The sequence below is a fragment of the Panthera pardus genome, unplaced genomic scaffold (genome assembly GCF_024362965.1).
Source record: "Panthera pardus isolate Hobbes unplaced genomic scaffold, ASM2436296v1 HiC_scaffold_17, whole genome shotgun sequence".
In the NCBI taxonomy this organism is placed as follows: Eukaryota; Metazoa; Chordata; class Mammalia; order Carnivora; family Felidae; genus Panthera; species Panthera pardus.
The window spans coordinates 30,734,936-30,759,627 of NW_026526732.1; the positions used below are offsets into that span (position 1 = coordinate 30,734,936).

Consider the following 24,692-nt stretch of genomic DNA (forward strand, 5'->3'; position numbering starts at 1 on the left):
AAGATCACCCTGGTGGAGGAGAGGTTGCACATGTAAGAAAGCACAAGCCGAGAAGGCCAGACTTCTTGGTTCTGATTCTCAATCTGAATGAAAGGACGGGAGTAAAATCTAAGATTAATTAGGTGCATATTAACGGTCACATATGTTGTTTGGTCCTTGCAGCCTCCCAGTCAATTACTAGAATATTCCCATTTGGTAAAGGAGGATGTCAAGGCCCGGGGAGTTAGTAACATGAGGAAGGTCACAACGAGTATTCCAGCTGGAATCCAAATTCCAGCCTGTCAGATGCCAAACCACCGTGTCATATGACCAACGTGGGCCTGTTGGAACTCAGGCAAGCTGTTTAGCTTAATCAATGTTCATTTTCCCCAGCTGTCAGAAGGCTCTAAATGATCCCTTGGGCCCTGTTAACCTCTGACCTTCTAGTCTGGGTCAAATGTTGTCTCTTGCGGGCCAGTTTTCGGCCTGTATGATCTGAAGACACTCCGCGAAACCTTTTGCCTTGGTTCACCTTGCGTACTATTTTATCCGTTAGAGTCAATCCGGAATCAGGAAAAGTGGGTGGCACCCTCATTCTAAGAGCATTACAGGTGAAACGGGCAGTCTGCTTTGGAAGGCAAATGCTTTAGTAGCTCCTTTCTCTCAGTCAATCCGAATGCCCTGCTTCTGATATTTATTTTTCAGCAGATTTTGTCTCTATATCACTTTCAAAAAGATTACTGGCCTTTAGTAAAGTTAATTGTCTCCCATTTTACTTTTCTATTTTGCGTGTGTGCTTCCACAAGCACCTAACAAATAATAGCCATCGAAAATGTTCAAGCATGGGGCATCTGAGTGGCTCAGTTGGTTCAAGCATCAGGGCCACATGCCTCTTGATTTTGACTCCGGTCATGATCTCATGGTTCCTGATTTTGAGCCCCGTGTCGGGATCTGCACTGCTTGGGATTCTCTCTCTCCCTTTCTGCCCCTACCCCACTCGCAAGCTCATGCATGAGATGTAATTTGGCTATTACCATTAACTGGAGGAAAGAGAGGATATCTGGGCTTCAGAAACCCCTCTGTGATTTGAAGGGGGAGGGGAAGGACGCTGAGGGGGAAAAGCATGAACTGTGCAAGGCCTGGGGCAGTGATTCTCAAAGTGGGGTCCCTGGAACAGCAACATCAGCTTCACCCAGGAACTTGATAGAATAGCAAACCCTGGTTACCACCCCGAAACTACTGAATCAGAAACTCAGGAAATGGTGTCCAGAGATCTGAGTTTTAACATGGTCTCGTGTGATCCTGATACAAGCTTGAGAACCACTGCCTCGTGGAAGGCCACCTATGAGGTGGGAGGGAGCCCAGGCGATGGTGCTGACCCCAGGGCAGGGGCAATAAGAGCCCCTCTGGGCCCCGTTTATGCAATGCCTCTGCCATTGGTGTTCTGGCCTCGCTGGGAGAAAAGTGTGTGGAGCCTGGTCCCAACCCATCAGAGTACTGTCCACCTACAGACCATGTCCCCTTTAGACCATGCTCCCAGCTCCCACCTGGGGTCTCCTGTAGCAATGGCCCCAAGCCCTCTTCCTGTGACGGTCCTCCTAGGGGGGACCCCAGGGCACTCCTGGGAGGCACGGTTGGAGTTGGGATCTTGAGCCCCTGGCAGCGTGGGGGGGAGTCTGATGACTTGGCTGGGGGCTCAGGAAGCCTGAGGTGCTATCATAGAAATCTACACATGTCTCCAAGACAAATCCCTACTCACAGTCTTGTCTAGGGGTGACCCAAGTGACCCCGGTTCCAATGACCGATCTGCGAGAAGAGATAAGACACACTTTTTTCCCCCTCAGAAATCTTCTAGTCTTTGAGAGGAAATCAAGAAATTCTATGAAAACTGCCTTTGGTGTACTTTTGAAAGAACGGATCATATTTTTTCCATTTGCCTTTTGATATACTGTAACCCCAATCAATCATTTAAACAACCATTCTGAGATAGACCGTTTTTTCCAGGCTGTTATAGATAGAACGCTGAAATAAGGTCTGAAAGCCTAGGTTAACCGGACGATTAATATCAATCGAGCTTGAATTTGAGAGTAACTTTAAATTCCAAGTGATTCAATTTTCTTCTAATCAAGAACTAAAAATATATATATATTTTTTTCACAACATGCCAGCTCTGGAAATTCTTGAATATTTTTAAAATTTTTTTAAAACTTTTATGTATTTATTTTGAGAGAGAGAGAGAAAGAGAGAGAGTGTGTGTATAGAGGAGGGGCAGAGAGAGAGGGAGAGAGAGAGTCCCAAGCAGGCCCCATGCTATCAGTGCAGAGCCTAATTCGGGGCTTGATCTCATGAACCGTGAGCTGAAATCAAGAGCAAGGTGCTTTAACTCACTAAGCCACCCAGGCACCCCTCTTAAATATGTTTATTAAAAATTTCTCCATTTCCAGGAAAACGAGAAAGAGCAAATGACGAAGAGCACCACGGCAATTTTAGGACCGGAAAATCTATTCAGTTCTAAGATTTATTGGTTCTCTTCAGATTAATATGAAATAATACCTTTCCTCTTTTAGAAATACATTTTTAAAATATTTCAAAGCCTACATCCTTCTCAATTAATATAATTGTATATAATTTAATGAAATAAAAGAAAGCAGAAACAAAATTACGTTAACTCGTACCTGAACACATACAATATCCTTCAAGATAACTAGACAGAGGGACCTAAAACAGGCATAATTTCTATCTAAGAACTAATGATTAGAGTTAAAAGGTGCCTCGTTTTAAATGAAGAAATCCGTTATACTCATCGCCAGTCGTAAGGGATAATTATTATGTTGTGATGATATTTTATATTGGCTCCATATTTCAGCTAAAGTTGCTGAAGTCTAGAAAAAATAATTATAGCAAGCAATTGCATGAAGTGTATACCAGGAAAGGGAAAATTCAAGGGAGGAGCCCTCCACAAGCCCGTGCCTGCATGACAGCATCCAGAGTTGGGTGCATAGGACACACTCTAAGTATGCATTTCAAAGGCATAGCTGGCTGATTTTGAAGGCACCTCCTAGCTTTGAAGTTATTTTCGTAAGATTCGCTCAATAGCTTTGGGAGATGTCGACAGTAGCATTAGGCATCACAAAATGATAATGCCACTTGTGCATGTCAAAGTTTGCCTTTTTAAGAATTCAGTTCTTGAGTTTATGCTTAAAAAGCATAAAATGTGTTTTGTCCGCTAAAATCACACCGAAAAATTTGCAAAACTTGTACAAGGCTAAAGCCATGTGGCTGAGAGAGGATGCCTTGCGTGGAAGGGGAAACACCGGTTGAAAGTTTATAAACTCTCTAGTCTTATCCAAGTCCTGATCTGGCCGGATGACTTCAAAAAAGCATCAGCTTTGTCTTCTACGAAATGAGAACCATGTGAGTAGCTTTGCTCGGTGAATGAATATGTATCTGGGGGCTTCCGGCTTAGTCTAACGGTCCACAAAGTGGAAATATCATTTATATGAGCTGCAGTGAGGCTCTGTATAAGAGCAAATAACATTTTAAAGAGCTCTAAGGAAGTGACTCATTTAATGTCTAGTACTAAAAAATGCATTATTTTGGCACTTCATTTTAGGGAGTGAAAGGTTGGTCAGATTTTCTCTTTGATGCGCCTATTGAAGGGCAGCTGCCTTCGCTAAAAGAAGGCCCCATTTAACTTTTGGTATACGGGAAGCCCAGAGATGCCTTGCTATCACTTCATCCATTAATTCACCGCTCATGCAATAGCTATTTAAATACTGGAAAACTGTTTGTGATGGCCTTCCTGAGTTTTCACTTCCATCTTTCTTACTTGACCCCTACATCAGCCACATTTCTCCAGAGGAACAGAACCAGCAGGGGATATAAAGAAAGTTATTGGTTGGGGCGCCTGGGTGGCTCGGTCGGTTAAGCATCCGACTTCGGCTCAGGTCATGATCTCACGGTCCGTGAGTTCGAGCCCCGCGTCGGGCTCTGTGCTGACAGCTCGGAGCCTGGGGCCTGTTTCGGATTCTGTGTCTCCCTCTCTCTCTGCCCCTCCCCTGTTCATGCTCTGTCTCTCTCTGTCTCAAAAATAAATGAACATTTAAAAAAATTTAAAAAAAAAAGTTATTGGAATGCTTTGGCTCGTGTGACTGTAGGAAAGGCAAGTCCGAAATGTACAGGGTAGCCCAAAAGGCTGATCCCGCAATCTTGCGGCAGAATTTCTGCTTTCGCGAGGAGACCTCAGGGTTGTTCTTAAAGCCTTTCAGCCAACTGGATGAGGTCAACCCAGATTGTCAAACATAAACTGTTTCAGTTATGGTAAACCGATTGTAGATCTTGAACACGTCTATGAAATTCCTTCACAGCAACACATAGATCAGTGTTTGTTTAATTTAATAAGCAGGTAAAATGGTGTAGCCAAATTGATACCTAGGACTGACAATCATCATCTCTTTCCCCATTCTATCTGCTGTGGTTTGGGTGTTTCCTCGTTTGCTGCTACCGCTGTTAAAGTCAAAAGAACAAGCCTAGAACCAATATTCCATGTTCAGTTTAACAGGACAAAGAGCAGTGTATCGCCTTTCTTGCTCTGGCCTCGATGTTTATGACACAGCCTCATTTAACTAGTCCAGAAAAAACTGAATGAGAGTACTCCTATAAGGCTTACAGTAAACTAAAATCCCTGGGACTTTTCCTACTTGAACTGCTTCCAAGCCAGTATCTCTTATTCCACAAGTAGGAGGAAAATAATTAGTGAGTTGACCTGTCAGAGCTGAAGTGTAAAATAGCCCAAGCACATAGTTTAACTTTATTAGCATGTGTACAAGTTATATGTGGGATTAGGGTATGTCAGAACTGAACAGTATCATAAAGATCTTGACTTCTCTCTGCCCCTATTTGCCAAGTGCCTACAACTTTCTCTGAAGCAACCCTAGTGACTGAAAGTTTCTTGCCTCTTCTGATAGCCAATTTCACTTTTGAAAAGCAAACTGAAATACTGCAAAATTAATGACCTTGATAACAGGCGTTTCTCATTTTATTACACTTTGTCGAATTGCGCTTGGCAGGTACCGTGTTTTTGTTTTGTTTGGTTTTGTTAATAAATTGAAGGTTTGTGGTGTGGCAGCCCTGTCCTGAGCAAGTCTGTCGGTGCCACTGGTCCAACAGCATCTGTTCACATCGTGTCTCTGTGTCACATCTTGGTAATTCTCTTAACACTTCAGACTTTTTCGTATTGCTATACTTGTCATGGTGATCTGGGATCTGGGATTACAACTAGCCGAAAGCTCAGATACTGGTTAGCATGTTTTAGCACTAAAAGCATACTTTTAAAAAGGTATGTTCAATTTTTTAGACATAATGCTACTTCCCACTTAGGCTACACTATAGGGTAAACATAGCTTTTGTATGCATTTGACAACCAAAGAAATTCATTTGACTCGCTTTATCGCGACATTCCCTTTATTGCCAAGGTCTGGAACTGAACCCACAATATCTCTGAGGTGTACCTGTATATGTATATTACAATGTAATGTATATTACATTTCCCTGTATATGTATATTACATATACCTGTATATTACATATATGTATATGTATAAATGTATATTACATATATGTATAAATGGATATTACATTTACCTGTAAATGTATATTACATATACCTGTATATTACATATATTACATATATATATTACATATATACATATATTACATATAGGCATATGTAATATACAATGTAATGTATATTACACATACCTGTATATGTATATTACAATGTAATGTATATATTACAATGTAATGTATATTACATTTTACATACTTAGAAGGAGCTCACATGCCTTCCTGTATGATCATTACCTCTCAATGGATGAGAAAAGACTCAGGGGTTAAGTTAGTTGTTCAAATCACTCATCTAATACGTGGTAGAAACAACTCTTGAAACCACACCTTCTAACAGTCCTGAGACACAAAAGCTAAAATTATAGGGAGATGAAAATGTTGGATCAAGGCCTTAAAAATGTAGTATGATCTAGATTCATACTACATTTTTGCATTAGCAAAACATTTCCATTTTGCATTGCAAAATGGAACTGAAAATGGGACGGTGAACTCTCCAAAGATTGGGTCTGCTCATTCATTCGGACCTCACAAGGTGCCAGGTGCACACTTAGCAACTAATCCAACAAATTATTTGCTGCACTTGATCCATGCAAGACACTGCTTGGGGTGACAAGTGACACAAAGGTGTCCAAAGCGAAACCTTTATCTATAAAGAATTTACAATCTAGTAAGGGACAAAAATTAAGAAGCTGAATCACCACTATAAGATATTTATCCATCCCTTTACCTGTCTATTCCTTCAACAAATACTTACGATTTCTATGTCCCCTCAAGACAGTCATGAATAAGATATAGGTAATGAAATGCTAATAGGAAGTATACTTTACCGGATAGAGAGTTCTTTCTAATTTTTTTTTTTTTAACGTTTATTTATTCTTGAGACAGAGAGAGACAGAGCATGAACGGGGGAGGGGCAGAGAGAGAGGGAGACACAGGATCGGAAGCAGGCTCCAGGCTCTGAGCTGTCAGCACAGAGCCCGACGCGGGGCTCGAACTCACGGACGGTGTGATCGTGACCTGAGCTGAAGTCGGATGCTCAACCGACTGAGCCACCCAGGCGCCCCGAGACTTCTTTCTATAGGGAAATGCCACTTGCACAATTGAATGGGACTGAAAGAAACTTTTCACCTCAAAGAGGAAAATGGTGAAGAGTAAAGTGGATGGTTTGGTGTAAAATGGTCTAAGAACTCCTACCCCCAAACATTCTCATAGTGGCCTTTGTGTGTTTTCAGGGAAAAGTGACTTAGTGGGCAACAGCTATAATGAGACCAGTTACTTTTCAAGAAGGTGATAACTGAGAATACTATAGCCTGATATAATCAAAGAGGCAAAACTAATACCAATGGATGGAAAGGCAAGAAGCACCTGAAGATGAAATTATAAGTGAATCATTGGCCACCACCCAAGCCAAATAAATGTCAAAAGTAAATAAGTGCTGTGGAAAGCATTGGTCCAAGGACATGTTAGGAATTTTACTGGAGCCTTTGAGGTCTCGTACCCTCCCTCAGAAAAACGAATACAGCAGTGGTGGCAAAGAAATGAGTTTTACGACTGAATTACTCAGGGGAATTCTCAGAGTATAAATGAAGACTTCCTATTTTATGTATGCGTTATGAGTTATTTTCTCCTAACCCTTCTAGCATGACATTATGGCAAAAAAAAAAAAAAAAAATTCTATATATTTCCCATGACCCCAGGAGGGGAATGTACCTCATGGTAATTATCCATGAAAATAAATACTAGCTGGAATCATTAAAGAGTGCATGAATCATGGTGCTATATAACATGATAGGTTCACATGAGAAGCTTGAAGTAGAATGGGGGTTCAAGGAGGAAGACACTTCATGGAGTTGTAATGAGCATTTGTGAAGACGTTTTTAGAGCCAAGTTTTCAAGTTTGGGTAAGATCGGGCCTAGCAACACTGAGATGAGGTGAGGAATGAAAGGCACCTCTGTTGGCAAGAACGCATGAGCCGTCAGAGGCTCAAAAGACAAAAGATACAGGTTTTGTTAGGAAAGGACCAAATAATCTGTTTTGGCTGCCTTATGGAACAAAGGTAGGTGAGTCATGGGGAATAGGATTGTAAATTGTGCTAGGGCCAGAGCATGTAGACAGTCCCGGGAAAATGCTCCCTAAAGTGGCTTGGCCTGTATTCAGTAGACAATAAAGAGCCATTGAGGGTACTAAGCAAGGAAGTAACATCATCAAAACCTAGTTTGGAGAAAATGGATGGAACAGCGAAAGGTAGGGTGGACTGGAAAGGGGCAAAGGAAAGAAGGCAAAACGGTAGGCTGTTGTGATAGTGTTTAACGACCACCTGGTCTGCGACCTTTGGGTTCTAAACAGTGTTCCCTGTGGGGTGAGAAGAGAAAATGTACCAGTGAGCTAGTTGTTTGCTGACCATACTTTTTCTTTCAATCATCAGCATTTTTTAAATATTTGTTTCACTAGGGAGAGACAAACCTAGAGTCCAAATCCCCCATTTTCATTAATATTCTGTTTTTGTTTTGTACCTCCTAAGATCCATGCAAGAAATTGTATTTTATCTTTGGAAAAAATATTGTATCTTTGGAAAATTCTTCCCTATTGTTTTCTTATTAGTGTCCCTTATGCTCAGAACATTTACTCTATTTTTTTTTTTTTAATGAAATGTAGTTGCTTCTTTTATTTCACCCTGGACGTGAACAAATGATTTTTTCTTACACCTGCTGGCATTTGGTAGAATGTTTAGGGACAGCTGGATTGTGGAAAGAAATGAGATCTTGGTCATCATCAATTTAGGATGTAAACAGAGACTACAGGATCCAAAACTGTAAGAACAGTTGGAGTTCAAGCAATTTGACAGTTTTTGTAGCCATGGGTAATTTATATCACACAGTCTCCTCTGTCATTGCCACAAAAAATAGCCCCAATACCATCTCCTCTTTCCCCAAACCAGGGCTGATGTTCAGTTAGTATGCATAATAAGCCATACTGATTTTGAAATATTGAAATTTTTTTAAATATAACGTATTGTCAAGTTGGCCAACATACAGTGTGTTCTTGGTTTGGGGGATAGATTCCTGTGATTCCTCGCTTACATACAACTCCCAGGGCTCATTCCAACAAGTGCCCTTCTCAATGCCCATCACTCATTTCCCCCTCTCCCCTGCATCCCCTCCCCATCAATCTTATGGGTTAGTAAATAGCCACTGTCCAGAAACCTGTGAGTGTCCCCTCCCTCCAACCAACCCAGCTGTTCCAGCCTGTCTCAGGACTCTTAAAGAACTCTCCACCATCCAGCAAGCAAAGAGGTAAAGCTTGGGACAGGAGGGGCCTTACGGGAGCTGCCTGGGTCATACAACCAACATCTGTGCTCTGTGCCTTGCTATTGAGTTGGTGAAATATTTTGAATTATTATATCTACCTAAAAGCAATTTTTTTTTTCCTTGCACCTAACTACACTATGGTCTACATTAAAACAAATGCACACTTCCTGGAATCCGAGTGCAATGTGTCTCTGCCTCTCACGAGGTAGACTATTATCTCAGGCTTTTGCACATGACAAGAGATGTGCTGCTGGTATTTCTTCAGGGAGCATCCCTAGAGCTCGCACTCCAAAAGGAAAGAGAAGAAAGACCCTACCGCCCAGGTTCGGTATGAAAAAAAAAAAAAAAAAAAAAGCTTGCAGAGAAAGATTCTGATTGGGTCTGTTGTGTCACATGCTAACCCTTGGACCAATCACCATGGCCAGAGGCATAGGATTTTTATCACTGTCTTCTTGAATCACAACTCCATCCTCATAAACTGTCCTTGGCAATTCTCCAAAATCATCACATTTGAGAAGAGTTGTTCCCAAATGAGAAAGTGGAAGTGGAGATGGGGGTGGGGCTGCCTTCACCATAAAATGGGGCAAAGGATGCCAGGATGACAAAAACAACGAACGCACCCAATGCTAGACTTTCTAAGCAAAGCTGAATGTTTGCAGTTTTGCTTGTAATATTGTAGTATATGGCTTATGGAACATCTGTTGATTCCAAATTAGTATATAAACTCAATACCTGACTTGTCTGAGTGTTGATTTTGCAGTAAAAGCCCGGCACAGCATGATGATTACAAGTTTCTATAAACCACCTTTTCATGTAAAATTTGTATGTGAAGTGCTCCCCCCAAAAGCCAAGCATTTGCTCTTTCCTATCGGGATTTAATGAGGACCATATTAATGCAATGCACTAAATGCATATTTCTGGATTATTCATTCCATTTCCTTTTTTTTTTTTTTCTTTAAAGAGTCAGCTCATGCTGTTCAGTATTGCTATCCATTGACAGATTACACCATTTCTGGAGGGGGTGGGATCACCAGGGACAAGGTTGCTCAGATTTTTCTTTGATTCTGACCCTTTTGCTCTATTATTGGTATTTCTATTATTATTACCATTATTTACATGTCACAAAAACGCATCTGTCCTTCTCCGCTTACACAGACTCATTTTCACAGTAATTTTCCTCTCTCTCAGTGGTCCTGAGGTCGCAGTGAGTTTTCCAATTTTAGCAATTTCCATAGGATCGTCAAACATCTGCAATTCATTCTCCACATTTTTGGAGACATAATTTTTGGACATAGTAGGTACTTAGTAAATATCCACTTATTAGCTTATTCTCTTCTTGGTTTCCGGGAACAATGAAATCTTACCACTTTCTTTATAAAACATGAAGTGAGAAAAAATAGAATACCAAAATAGAAGTCATTACCAATACAGCACAAGCATCATTTAGAGGAAAATTGTTTTTGCATAAAAATAAAACCGAATGTGCCAGGCGCTTCTTGTATAAGAGGACTCAACAAAGGAATGGAAAGAACAGGGAGTAGTAATGAGCCCCCATTTGGGATGCTGTTAACCATCTCCCCTTTCATTTGGTATTTCGAATTTAATTAAGTAATGTACACAGTTCAAAGACTTTATTCAGTCTGTCTTACTGCCATTTAAATGGACTCTCTGGCAACTGCCCTTAAGCCATAAAATTATTTTATTTTATTTTGTAATGTTTATTTATTTTTGAGAGAGAGAGAGAGAGAGAGAGAGAGAGAGCGCGCGCGCGCGCACGCGCGCGCGCGCGTGAGTGGGGGAGGGGCAGAGAGCGAGGGAGACAGAGAATCCCAAGCAGGCTCCACATGGTCAGCACAGGAGCCCAGTGGGGGGCTGCAACTCATGAATGGTAAGATCATGACATGAGCCGAAATCAGGAGTCGGATGCCTAACCGACTGAGCCTCCCAGGCGCCTATTCATTTTTACACCTTAAATATCCTTTTGTTCAGCAAATTGTGAGGAAATCCAAATCACTTGCAAACTGACTGCTTAACCTCCGAATAACGTGAAAACAATATTATACTTGCCGTTTAGTAACCTCTCATATGCCATTCTTGACCTTGCCCTTAGCCATAAAAATACACTGAATTCATAATATAACTAGATTATTAAGGACTCTAACTGCTATATGAAATAATAAACCTTTATCACTAGATTAGGTTGAAGGCGAGGGAGGGCGAATGGAAGAAAGGAAAGAGATGGTCTTTGAAGGAAAACACCAAAGAGCTCCAACAGGGATGCAGAATGGCACTTCCACTCTGTTAGGCATGGGGATAACCACTCCCAGTGCACCCTCCTGGGTCTGCCCGTTGACCCTCTATATATCCTACCTGAACCCAGACCTTCAAAGGCCCACTCTTTTCATGCCCCATTCAGCCTTCACTTACCCTTCTCCAGGTCACATAGGGCTTGAAAATAAAACTAAAAAATTTTAACAGCCACTTGTAAACCTCCTTTGGTAAAAGCTCCCTGGGGTTGGAAACGCGTGGAGAGGTGCCTTCCTGAGACCCCTCTGTACACAGTGCTCATTCCTCTAGGCCAGTGCGCCTCTCCCCTGGACCTACTCTAATTCACCCAGAGTACGGCAATCTGATCAGATTGCTCTAAAGTTTAAAATTCTTACGTCTTTCCCATATTGTAAACTGAAGATAACATTTCAGCATTCAAGCATTCACGTCCCTTTGATGTCTGTCCCCACACTTTACCTCTTGGCTTTCTATCTCGCTGCACACAATTACCCACAAGATTGGCTCCAGTCAAGCCCTCTTCGTGAGCTTCCCTTTAAACAAGCTGCTCTCTATCCCATCACAGCCCTACCCTGCTTGACCCAGCGATGCACTCACGCTAGCTTTAACGCTGCTTTTCACCTGTTGATTTCCTGGTTGATACTTAAGAACAACTGCCTCTTCATTTTTTATTCCCTGTTCCTTGAATAGTACCTGGCTTTATACCAATCAACAAATATTTCTTCATCACCTACTATGTGCTGGGAGCTGTGCTAAGCTCTGCGGATAAACTAGTGAGCCTTCTTCGTGGAGAGCTTCAATGTAGAGTGAGGGCAGATGGGAATTGGGGAGGGGATAGACTTGGAAGAGGGGACACACAAAATAACCCTTGTCGATGTCCTATGGATGAAGATAGAAAATAGTGTCTTAGTCCTTGTGAAACGCACATTCTAAGAGGAGCAATAGATCAGTAAAGCAGAGCAAATGTGCGTGTGTTCCCATGCAAACAAATCAATGCCAAAATGGGTGGAGAAGCAGAGAAGCCAGACAATGGAAGAGTGTCCCAAGTATGTGACTCTTAGCAGGACTACCCAGATGGACCAGGTGGGTTGGAGGGAAGAGCCTGTACACAAAGACTTAGGAGAGCAGTCTTTAAGACAACCGCAAATCAGTTGATATGGCAAAAGGTCTGGATGCACAGGGGGCACAATGGGAGATGTAAATTCAGATCCTAGGACACTTGGTATCCAAGGCCAAGGAATTTAGATTTTACCATTTAGGTGTTCTTCAGTTTATGTGGCACTTACTGGTGGGCCATGAAATCAACTCAATGGGTTGAAATCAACATTTGAAAGGAATGGATTGGAATGGAAAAATGTGAGTGCATTTCCTGTAAAAAGGGTAAATTTGGGGGTGTTACCAATCCTTTCAGTTGCATATCTCTCTCTATTTATTATAACCGGATATAGCAGCATAGGGATTTCTTACAGTACATTGAGTTTGACCAAACAGGTTTGGTCACTGCTGAAAGTCACTGCTGCCGGCGATAGGGGAATCGTTGAAGAATTTAAAGCAGGGACAAGATCAACTTTTGCATTTAGAAAGATGCTACGGTTTCAGTAAAAACAGATTTAAGGGGCAAAGCCATTTAGGAGATGGCTTTAGGAATCCAGAAAAAAAGGATGTGGACTGGAGAACGGAATGATAGATTTGATGACACATCTCTCCTTTCCATTCTCACTGCTACTATTCTTGCTGGGCCCTCATCATTTCTTTTGTAAGCAATCCCTGACTCATCTAGCTACCGATGTTCTTGACCATCTTATATCCATCCTTCACACTGAATTGAAAGACACATCTGACAACCCTACACCCCTGTTTACAACACTTCAGTGGCCCAGTTTTTCTGTCCAGCTTCAGTTCTTGCCTCTCCTCTGTGGGCTCATTTTCTACACGTTCCGTGCAGATTTCTCGCCTCCTTTCGCTTCTGCCTTCCTCTCTGCTGGAAATACCTTTTCCATTTTAGTCCACCTGACTTCCTTGAACTCAACCTTCATGACTCAGTTTAACCTTACTTCCTCCAGACAGCCTTCCCTGATTTCTCCCAGCTTCCCCAAACATCCCACGTCTTTTCCTCCCATGGCCTTTTGTATAAAGCTCTCTCGTTACATCGAGACATCGCTATAAAGCAAATATTAACCAAGTGTTCACCCAGTGCCAGGCGCTGGGCTTATGTGAATCGTTTCATTTAGTCTTCATAAAACCCTGACGAGGTAGGTATTATTGCTTTGGGAAGGTAGAGCAATAGTTCTCGTTTTCAGCCAAGCACTGTTGTTCTAGAATAAACGATTTCTACTCTTTGGTACATTATACACTCATTACACCATGATAAACCACAGGCTCTCTTGGGTAAGTCTCTGAAATGCCGGCACCCTCACTCAAAGACCATGCAAGCAGTTGCATTTACCTGTGTCCCCACCACCCAGCAGAATGCCTAGCAGATAGCTGAGCTTGTGGTGAAACCTTTAAATGCTGCACAGCATGAGAGCCAGGTAGGTAACTGAAACGTGTTGGCTGGATTTGGCAATGAGATTTATTGGCATCTTGGTGAAAACTTGTTCCAATGGGGTGAGACTCTTTGTCATGTCCCTGCAAATATTAGGTATTGTTTAGTGAATAGATGGCAATGGGTTGAGGAGTAATGTGAGGTGACTTCACAAAGCATGGCTAAGAACGAAAGCAGTCAGGTGGGGTGAGAGGGCTGCTGGAACGAGGAAGTTCGTGGGTAAAAGGGGGGTGTTCTGTTTTTAGTTTGCTAGCTTTTAGGAGATGTTGCAAGAACAACGTGTTGAATGTGCTAAGAGCCACCAGCCAAGTGAGGGAGAGGTAAAAAAAAAAAAAAAAAAATTAGAAAAGGGGATTTCTTAGAGGAACCAGGAGAGGAAGTTTCCAAAGCTCTGGTGAATGAGCTGTGGACAGGCGGCGGGCTCTTTCCTAGCGGTCAGCCTGGCACTGCCATTTTCCAAGCCTCAATTTTCATTCGCAAAGGAAATAACACCTCCTGTCCCTTAGATATATTACCTGAAATAACTTTTTTCTGCTCCCTCTTTCCTCTTCTTTCCTCCCTCCCCCTCCCCCGCCCCCTCCTCATCTTCCTCTTCCTCCTCCTGCTTCTTCTTCCTCTTCCTCTCCTTCTTCTTCTTTAATTTTTCAAATCCGAGGAAGACTAATTCAAGCCAAAAGGATCAGCCCCATATCTTAAAGGACCGAGAAAAAATGTTATTTCTATTTCCAAAGGAAGCCTTATGTCACTAGATTCCTGAGCTTTTTCTATTTAAAACTTGATGGGGTGGGGTCTGGTGAGTGCCTCAATGGGGAGCAGGAGGCAGAAGGGGATTTTACACTTGTGCAGCTGGAAGTACAGGGCAAGGGGTGTGTTTGGTGTCGGATTCTCAAGAGAACTTGCTAGAGAGCGCAGGGGCAGCCGTCTGGCAGCTGCACAAGATGGAGTCCGGATGCTGCCCACTGGGTCCTCTCTTTCCTTCCTCTTCTCCTAGTCCCCTGGCCGCCCCATCCCCCCAGAGGAGGCCTGGGGAAACACCAGGTTAGACGCTGAGGATCTAGAACAGGATGTAAGTACTTTGGTCAACACCGAGAGGAAAGGACAGGGAAACCCCAAGGGCAAATGGCACGGGACGATGGGGAATTCCAAAAGCCACGCAGTCGTCTCAGGGTGCCTGGTCTGGGAGGTATTGCTGTGTATGGGAAACAGTGACATACAGCGTATTTATCACCTTGACAGAGGATGGTAGCAAAGTACGTTAAGATCTATACATGAATGTAGTTGTCAAAAATAATCCAGCAATTCCTATTTTTATTGCCTGCTATTTGTAAGACCATATGTTAGCCTCTGAGGAATTTAAAAAAAAAAAGCCTAAGAAGCTGTTCTCACCCTTATGGTCCAGTTGGAAAGATGACATAGGCATAATAACACCCAGTGAGCAAAGAAGTCCCAAGGTTTCATGGAAGTGAATAAAAAACGCAACAGATATTCAGAGGAAAGAAGGCGATGTGATGACCCATAGAGCTAGGGTGAATAAACCCGATTACTACCACTGCTGTCGGATTGTTGTGTCACTGTTCCATTTGTACACAGCCATGCTGTGAAGCGGGCCTTGGGCACCAATGTGAGAGGAATGTGCTTCCAGGAGCCTTCTCCTGACTTACATTAACGTCATAACCAGTCTACTGACGGGCACCTTCTGGAAAAGAAGGCAGTGTGGGGGTCCCTTTTTATAACCAATTGAATTGTCCACGTAATTCCCACTAGAAAAACTTGACTGACTATATCCGAGTTGAAAGTAATCATGGGGGCGCCTGGGTGGCTCAGTTGGTTTAGCATCCGACTTCCTCTCAGGCCATGATTTTACAGTCCCTGGGTGTGAGCTGGGCTGACGGTTCAGAGCCTGGAACCCGCTTCGGATTGTGTTTTCCTCTCTCTCTCTGCCCCTCCTCTGCTCCCGTGCTCTGTCTCCGTCTCTCTCAAGCATAAATAAAACATCAAAGAAAAAAACAAAAACAAAAAACCACGCCCCTCTGGAAATCGCAGGAGTTGTGTCCAACTTCAGGTTCACTTGGATTTTAAGGAAAAGATCGTTGTTCGTTCCCAGACAACGAAAGAAATGGTAAGACTAGCAGGTATTGCTTTATGAGTTCGCCAAGAAGTACCTGGGCGCTCTATAATCTTTCTGCGCCGGTTGATATCATGATCAGCTAAACCATTTTAAATTAAGAGCAATATCTGTTTACTATTACATCATAGGAAAAAAAAAAAAAAAAAAACCACAAGTGGAAAATCCCTAGAAGCTGGCCAATCTTTTTTATCACATCTGGCGATTTTCTAGTCTGAGGGATTATCGCTTTGGGATATCATTTTTTTTTTTTTACCTTTTTTCCAAATAAAGAAATTAACAAAAGCAGGGCAGACTGGATTTAACAAAGAAACCGGATTCGTATCTTGGGTAAACCCTGTGCTGTAAGAGTAGCTGTGGGGTGACGCGAAGGGCCTACCCCTTTCACCCTCAAGACTAGAGAAGCAATGGCTTCTAAGAAAACAGTCTGATGCAGTTTGGAGAACAGGTTCCTATCAAGCCCAAGTGAGGGAATTGGTGATCTGTTCAGGGTGAGGAGGCCCTCTCACCCCCCAGCCCCCCCTTGTCTATGTCTGTTTACAACTCCCTCCATAAACGGTCGCGTAGCTGTGAATAAACCCAGGGCCCAGGTGGCCTAGGAGCGGGGGCTGAGGCTTGTATCCGGGCATTCATCTTTCTCTCACACACAGCTGCAGCAGCTTTCCCTGAGCCATTGTGACTGGTCTCTGAGGACCCAAAGCCACTCACAGGCAGCTAGTCCCTGCGGCAGAGCCCGAGGGGACACAATAGGCCAGTTGTAGCTCCAACTCCCTCAGGGGCAGAGGTAGTGTTCCTGCACTCAGCAGTTTTAGAGGGCACCTTGCCCGACTCAAGGGCCTGAGGGAGAGCCCCGTGCATTCATTCACAAGCCAGCCACTCTCTCAAGATCAAGTAAACACCATAAACCAAGTCCTTAATCAGGCCTGTAAAAACCACTGGGGAGGTTAGGAAGCCAAGGAAATGTGTAAAGGAGGAGCGAGGAAGGGACGTATTGAAGTCAGAATGAGGGTTCAGCCAAAGGAGATAATGCATTTCAAGACGTAGAGCATGTAATTAATGCCAGCCACAGTCCTACGAAATGGATCCCTGCAGCTATTTTTATAACACCTTTCTCCCCGATGCTTCTGGAAAAATGGAGTATTTCTAACTTTCCCTGGCCACACTCTCTGTGGAAAGAGGGAATATCACATCCCCACATGTCCACGAGGCTCAGAATGGGTTAATTTGTCGAAGGTCGATTGGAATCCTGGGCCTTTCTATTGAAATATCACCCCCACCCACTTCTTGCCCCTGTGGAATGTGTTAAGGGACAAAATACACACCCGCTCTCAGAAGACTCTAGTAAATCATGTCGTTCAGTAAGTTTCAGTGAAATGGAATAGATTCTAATCATCAAAGTCGCTTACCTTACAGAAATACGAACTTAACACCCGGACACATTACTCCACAAGTAGATCCAGGCAAGTCACAGGGTATTTTTTTTCCCGAAAGACTTCAGTAGAATATGGCTGTTTGTTTCAAGTCTCCTGAAATTCATGTTTGCAGCTGGAATCTTTCCTCTGAAACGCAGACTTGATGGTCCGGGTGCCTATTTGATAGCCCACTTGGATGTCCTGGAGCCTTATCCCCTCTAGAGACTTTACTGAGAGGCCTTCCCTTCTCATACAATTCCAGTAGAACCCTCCCACCCGCAAGGATCCTAATCGAGCCTCTCTGCTTTATTTACCCCCTCCCATATTATTTTTATTTTATTAAATAATGTATTCCCTTAATAAATAAATTGATTCCTTTGGCCATAACTCACACTCCATAAGGGAAGGTTTTCGAAGCTCTGTCTTGTTAACTGCCATGTTCTCTCAACGGCTAGACTATGCGTGACACACAGTTGGTCTTCAATCACGAACGATGCATAAATGAATTAATGAATGAATGCAAGTTAAAATGTCAAGAGCCTTAGACTGCTTCTTGAAAAAGTTAGAAGATACCAAATCATTTTATTTCTACCTCATGGAATTTGCCTTCATATGAAATTCTACGTGATAGGATAACTTCAGGGTCACATGGTGACCCTTAAAGATGTGAGGTAGATTTGACTAGGGTTTTCTTGGACCACAATTGTTTATTTGCTTGCTTGGGTTTTTGTCTGTTTGTTTTGTTTTTATTTTTATTTTTTTTGTTTTGTTTTTAAAATTTTAAATTTAAATGTCCTTAGCAAGCATGCCCTTCCGGTCCCTGCCACTCCCTATTTTCATACCCTGGTCATTTACACAGTTTACGCTTTTCTTGTTCCTGCCAGCCTCTGAAGGCATCCAGCTTGCCAGCTTATATCCTTGTAGAAATTGGTTCAGTGATTTGCTGAAACGATTAGGTATAGTTTTGATGCATAATACTTTACAGTGTGACTTTGGGTAAATTACTAATACCTTTGGGTCTCTTCCAACCTTGAAATTCTATAAAGACATCTCTTAGTTGTGTGACAGCATATGCTCGAGGTCACCTCGACTATTTGGGGGAATTCTTAGCTGGATATCAAACAAAATGACAATTCCTCATGTGATTCTTAATCCCAAAGATTCCTAACATGCCACAGATCATTTATGTTTATAGATCAATGCATACTTTGACCTGAGATATAATGTCTCTAAATTCTTGTCCTCGGATAAAAACTAGTTTGTTTTTTTCTATAACATAATGAAAGCTTAGATTCAGTCACATGGACATTCTTCCATTATAAATTGAATAATTGTAAGACAGTATTGCATAGATTTACTCTAAATAAAGTGGTCCATAATTATAAGATTTATGTTTCAATATACGAAGATTCTTAATCACTCAGGCCATACAAATTCATTTGAAGATAAATCTCTTTGAAATTCAGTTCCTAGCGGGGCGACGGGGTGGCTCAGTCGGTTAAGGGTCTGACTTTAGCTCAGGTCACGATCTCGCAGTTCATGAGTTCAAACCCCACATAGAGCTCTGTGCTGACAGCTCAGAGCCTGAAGCCTGCTTCAGATTCTGTGTCTCCCTCTGTCTCTGGCCCTCCTCCACTCATGTTCTCTCTCTCTCTCTCTCTCTCTCTCTCTCTCTCTCAAGAATAAATAAACATTAAAAAAAATTCAAAAAAATTCAATTCCTAGCAACCCCAAAGTTCAATCTACTTGGCAAAAGAGACATTGAAAGTAAGCCAGAATAAAAGATTGAATTTAAAATACAAGGTTGGCAACTAATCAAGAATGGTCACCAAACTTCAAGCTCAAAATCCTCTGAATAAGAATAATAAAAAAACATTTTCCATCTCTAATGAAATTTAGTGCTTTTTAGATTGATCAAAAACACATTTGGTAGTACCATCAGGAAGAGAGATTCTATTGTAGTCTCAAACTTTTTGAGTTTCATTTAAACTTTCATTAATGAATCAAATAAACACTTTGAATGTGCCTACTAAATACCCTGGTGTGCAAGAAATACTGAAGGAAACCTCCCAAATAGTAACATTCGGATGGTAAACTCAAAAAGATATTTTAAATGGTTATTGAAAAGAGTGCACATAAATAAAGCAAATAAAGCAATTAAAAGGCACATATGTAACCAAAGAAATATGATTTTAAGTGCTTGAGATGCTTATAAACTTAAAAGAAATTATGCTTTAAAAACTTACATTGTAAAAAGGAAAACTAAAACACCCATAATCCTAACAATGAGTATAGCAGTTTTTATCTTGCCTAGTACTTTCTTGCTTTACCTGTGGATAGTACATGTATTTTTACATTTGTAATTCTACTGCTTGAGCAATCCTGTATTGGGATTTTTTTTTTCATATAATTACGTTCTAAACATTTTCCATATTGCCAGACAGTCTTCATAATATTTATTTTTAGTGATAGCATAATATTCCATCAAATTGCTTAAATATCCCTTTGTTATTACAATTTTAGTTTCTTCTCAGTGTATCCTTAAAATATTTAATTGTAACATTACTATAATTCAGTATTGCCATTTCATATCTTTGTTCTTTTGGTATAGGGTTGATTTTATTAATTGTTTAAATCCTCAGGGGTTTCAAAGAGCATGGAAAAGACATATTAAATCAAGATAAATTTCAAGCAGTTAGTGACCACAAGTCGTATAACCCTGTAATGCTTGTTTAAATTCCATTTTTGTAAAGGAATAGATTGTGGATTTGAGGTACCTGGGTCCCGCCTTTGCTCAATATCAGCATTGTGTCTTGGGAAAATTTGCTTCAGCTATCTGTGCCTTTGTTTTCTCATCTGTAAAATGGGATTAGTAATAGTACCTATTATGTAAAATTGTTCTGAGGATGAAATATCTGAGGACAAAATGTCAAACATTTACAACAATGCCTTTTATATTTAAAGTGCTATATAAATAGTATGCGTTTTAATATTAGAATCACTTTGGGGCACCTGGGTGGCTCAGTCGGTTAAGTTTCCGACTTCAGCTCGGGTCATGATCCCACGTTTGGTGAGTTCGATCTCCGCGTCGGGCTCTGTGCTGACAGCTCAGAGCCTGGAACCTGCTTCGGATTCTGTGTTTTCCTCTCTCTCTGCCCCTCCCCTGCTCATGCTCTTTCCCTCTCTCTCTCAAGAATAAATAAACATTAAAAAATGTTTTTAATTTAAAAAATATTAGAATAGCTTTATATATTCTCTGTGCTTTATAGGAATTCTACATGCAAGCAACAAGTGGTGAGTTTTAGAATTTTGAAAACACTATGAGGTAATTTTGTAACCAGAAGTAACTTCTTTTATAATCAAGGTTTTGCAACAGTGACATATATGTTAATTCCTTTAGCAGCAATTGAGTCGTAAGCTCACAATCTTAGTTGAGTATTTCCTCTAGTAAGAATAACTAGCAAAACAAAAATGAAAACAATAAAACAAAACAAAAATGGAAACAAAAAAGAATAACTAGCAATTCACCTTACGTATTTGTGAATCAGTCTGTCAGCATAATCATATTGGTAAGAGTAAAAGTAAAATGTCACCATCTACTGAACACTACATTGTAAAATCTTCATGATGACCTGGGAGGAAGTGCCATTACCCCAATCATCCCCAGATGGGGAGACAGACTCAGTGAGATGAAATGAGCAGCCAAAAAACACACACACCTAAAGAGTGATCGGTTAGAACTGACCCATTTGGATTATATTAACACTTGAAAGAGAAATCGGGAGACTGAATTCTCCTTTCATGAGTATCCATCCACCGGAATTTCCCACTGGGGTCCCATTAAACATCACAGGGGGTAAAATGCAATTCTTTTCTTTTGCATGTTGCAGGTACGCAGGTGGATCAAGAGCCCAATGGTCAGTGTGGACAAGCATCAGAGTCCCAGCCTGAAGTACACGGGCCCCTCGGTCATGCACATCCCACCGGGGGAGCCAGATTTTGAGTCTTCCTTGTGTCCGACGTGCCTGGGGGACCACGCTTTCCAAAGAGGTGTTCTCCCTCAGGAGAAGGAGTCGTGTTCATGGGAAACTCAGTCCGGGTGTGAAGTAAGTTCAGTTTTGCTCCGGATCCATTACCCTGAAAGGATTCTAGACCTTTATTTTTCTTATATTCATGCCACAGTATGCAAAAAAAACGAATTCAAAAAAAAAAAAAAAAACAAAAAAACCCAAAACATATTTAATACACATTTCTATAAAGCTTCTGAGGCAGATATAGAATGTGACCTTTGCTAGCCCATTGTACTAAATTGTTCTAATAGCCTTTATTTATTAGGGAAGTTTTAGCTTCACAACAAAACTGAGTGGAAGGCAGAGAGATTTCTCATGTACCCCCTGCCCCCCACACCTGCACAGCCTTCCCCACTATCAACACCTTTCACCAGAGTGGTACATTTGTCACAAATGATGAACCTACGTTAACACATCCTCACCCAAAGGCCATAGTTCACATTAAGGTTTGCTGTTGGTGTTAAGTTTGGGCAACTTTATAACAACCTGTATCCATTATTAGAGTATCCTCTGTGCTCCTCGGGTTCATCCCTTCCTCCTGCCATGCCCTGGCAACCATTGATCTTTTCACTGTCTCCATAGTTTTGCCGTTTCCTGAATGGCATATAGTTGGAATCCTATAGTAGGTTGTACTGATTTTAATACTGTTCCAAGATGGATACAGCCATGTTTTGGTCTAGAAATCCTTTATAAGCTGTTTGCTCACACAAAGATCAATTGTTATGTAATGCAAAAAAATATGTAACAGTCATCTACAGGCTTGTTGCCTTTATCAAAATACTTATCTCAATATGATTTGACTCACAACAGAGCACTACATAACTCATATTTCCCATTTTCCTAGATGCGGTACTTATATTTTTTTTATAGATACTCCTATTTTTACTAAGACTTATTTTTCCTTGCTTACTCCAAGACTTTTCTTTTTTGTCTTTTAATTTGGTTAATCCAAGAAAGCCAGATAACTGACTTAGCTTGAAGGTTCTCAGATTTCAAAAATTTAAGATTTCATTTTTCATTTATAACTCCGTGAGGCTTATATTTATTTTGACTTTTTAGACCATTAAATCAAATGCTTATGTCATTTTTATTATCATCTTATTGACATAAATGCACAAATTAGGAAGACAGAACGTGTTGTGACAAAATACAATTCGTTGCAAATGATCTACCAATACATTACTTCAGAACAGTGCATTATAAGATGATAAATGTTAATAATTCCTCCCTTCTTTTTTTATTTCTCTGGAGGAAAAGTTTTCCAAAGATAAAGGAATCATTTTAGCTGCTAAAATAAAACGCTTGATTCCAAGTTCAACTCTAGGATACGCAATGTCTCAGAATCTGTCTCTTGCCCACTTTCTAAGGTTACTGGACGGATCAAATGAGATAACACATATAAAATATTTCCTAATCTGGAAAGTGCCATGCAAGCAGAAATCATCATTACTTATGCTTGCTGATTTACATATTAGCTAAGCCTGTGAATCTATAACACTAAATTAGACTTCCGTGACTAGGTTAGTGCTTTGCTGATCTATCAACATTTGTCATGGTGCATTTGTTGTTTTGCTAGACGCTGGCTCAACTCCAGGCTGACCATAAAAGGTAGCAAATAGATTCTAAATGCAAGTATTGGCAATTTTTTTTTTTTCTGCAAAGAGCCAGATAGTAAAAGTCTTAGGCTTTTAAGACCTTTCAGTTGCTGTCATTTCTGTTCAGCTCTGCCCTGTAGGGAAAGCAGCCATAGATAATATACAAATGAATGGGCCTGACTGTGTTCAAATAAAAGTTTTTATTTACAAAAACATGTGGCTGGTCCGCCAGCCATAGTTTGCAGACTCTTAGGCTCTTAGAGTCTAAAAGAATTTGCCAACTCCTTAGAGTCTAAAGACCTATTCATAACTTAGAGGTAGAAAGAGGGCTCCAGAAATCCTACACAGAGCACAAAGGCCTAGTACTAAATGTTTACTCGAGGGCCTGGTAGATGCCCCATTTGTTAGGAGCTGGGGCTAGATTAATGAATAAATAGAATTCCATATAAGAGGAAACAATAAACAAAGAGCTGGAAGGAATTTAAAGCCACACTGTGATTCATCCTTTTACTTTATCTGGAATAATAGGTGAATCATTCTCCAGTTTACAAAGGACAACCTGGCTCTGACTTTGCTGAGTTTTTTCTAAGGTCACCACAAATCAAGAAGACACTTAATATGTTAACAATTTAACAGCAAATCTGTATTTTGGGTTCCTATAGGGATTAAACCGTGAGACAGTTCCTTGAGGAGGCACCTCGGTCCTTTTAGGAAGTGGCCTTGTGGGATAAGAAGATGGAGAGGCTCTTAGATGCACAGGCCTGGTAGTAAAGACTCCACGTTGTTTTTCTGACAACTCCTAATGTGGATAATTTTAAGCAAGTCATTAATTCATCCTTCCTTTTCAGTATCCCCTCCTATGAAAATTGAGATTATTCATGCTTGCCATCTGGTCTTTCCTGGAATTTTTTTTAGTAATTTGAGGATGAGATGGGATCTTTAAAAATCTTTTGTAAATGTAAATTTACGTATAAACAGTGTGCTGGGCTCAGGCAACCCACATTCTGATGCCGGCTCTGCCACAAAGTCAATATATGAACTTGAGCCAGTCACAAAAACTCTCAAACATAGGATGAGCCTAACCTCATTAAGCTCTTTTTAGTCTGAAATCCTACGGTTGGGGGTTTGATGCCCTGTAAATGAAAATAAACTCTGTACCTAAAAGGAAAACATAAAACATAGAAAATGAGGTGAGAATGTTTTAAATAAAATAAGAGAATGAATAGAGTACCAGTCCTTTATAAATAATGTGAGCTTTTTCTTCCCGCTGACTTTAAAAATAGTACATTCTAAATGCGACCTTTAATGGCCAAAACTTGGTAAGAGTTACATTGCAGTTAGTTCGTGCCAAGCCTTGCCAATGGTCCAGTTAGCGGCCTTTAGACATACTTCTTCCATGGAAGAAACGAGGATATACATATTGCCAATATATCACCCAGAAGAAGAGCCATATTGTGATGTTACTTAGTGTTGTCTAAAATGGACTGTTTACAAATTAAACAGACCTTTCTGGAAATGAGATGGGAAGATGATAACACTGAGCTATGTAAACTGTTACTGAATAATGCATGCTAGTGAAACTTAAGTTGTAGCATTTCAGGCTGAAACCAACTTTGGGGCCATAAAGAAATGGAAACCAAAGTAGTTTTTCAACGGGTGCATGCCGACCAAATGTATTCACAGACTTTATTCTGTGCCGTCTCTGTCACAGCACCTTCAACATCCAGACCCACTGAGCTGGAAGGAA

At 41.1% G+C, this 24,692-nt stretch overlaps 1 protein-coding gene across 1 annotated transcript in view; it reads left to right on the plus strand.

Annotated features, from left to right (window-relative positions):
* Window positions 1-24,692, plus strand: part of SGK1 (serum/glucocorticoid regulated kinase 1) — a 112,720-nt gene that overhangs the window by 21,575 nt on the left and 66,453 nt on the right. Inside the window, exon 2 of the mRNA XM_019420512.2 lies at window positions 21,171-21,386. Coding sequence (XP_019276057.1) covers window positions 21,171-21,386 — 216 coding nt within the window. The remainder of the gene's footprint in view (window positions 1-21,170; window positions 21,387-24,692) is intronic.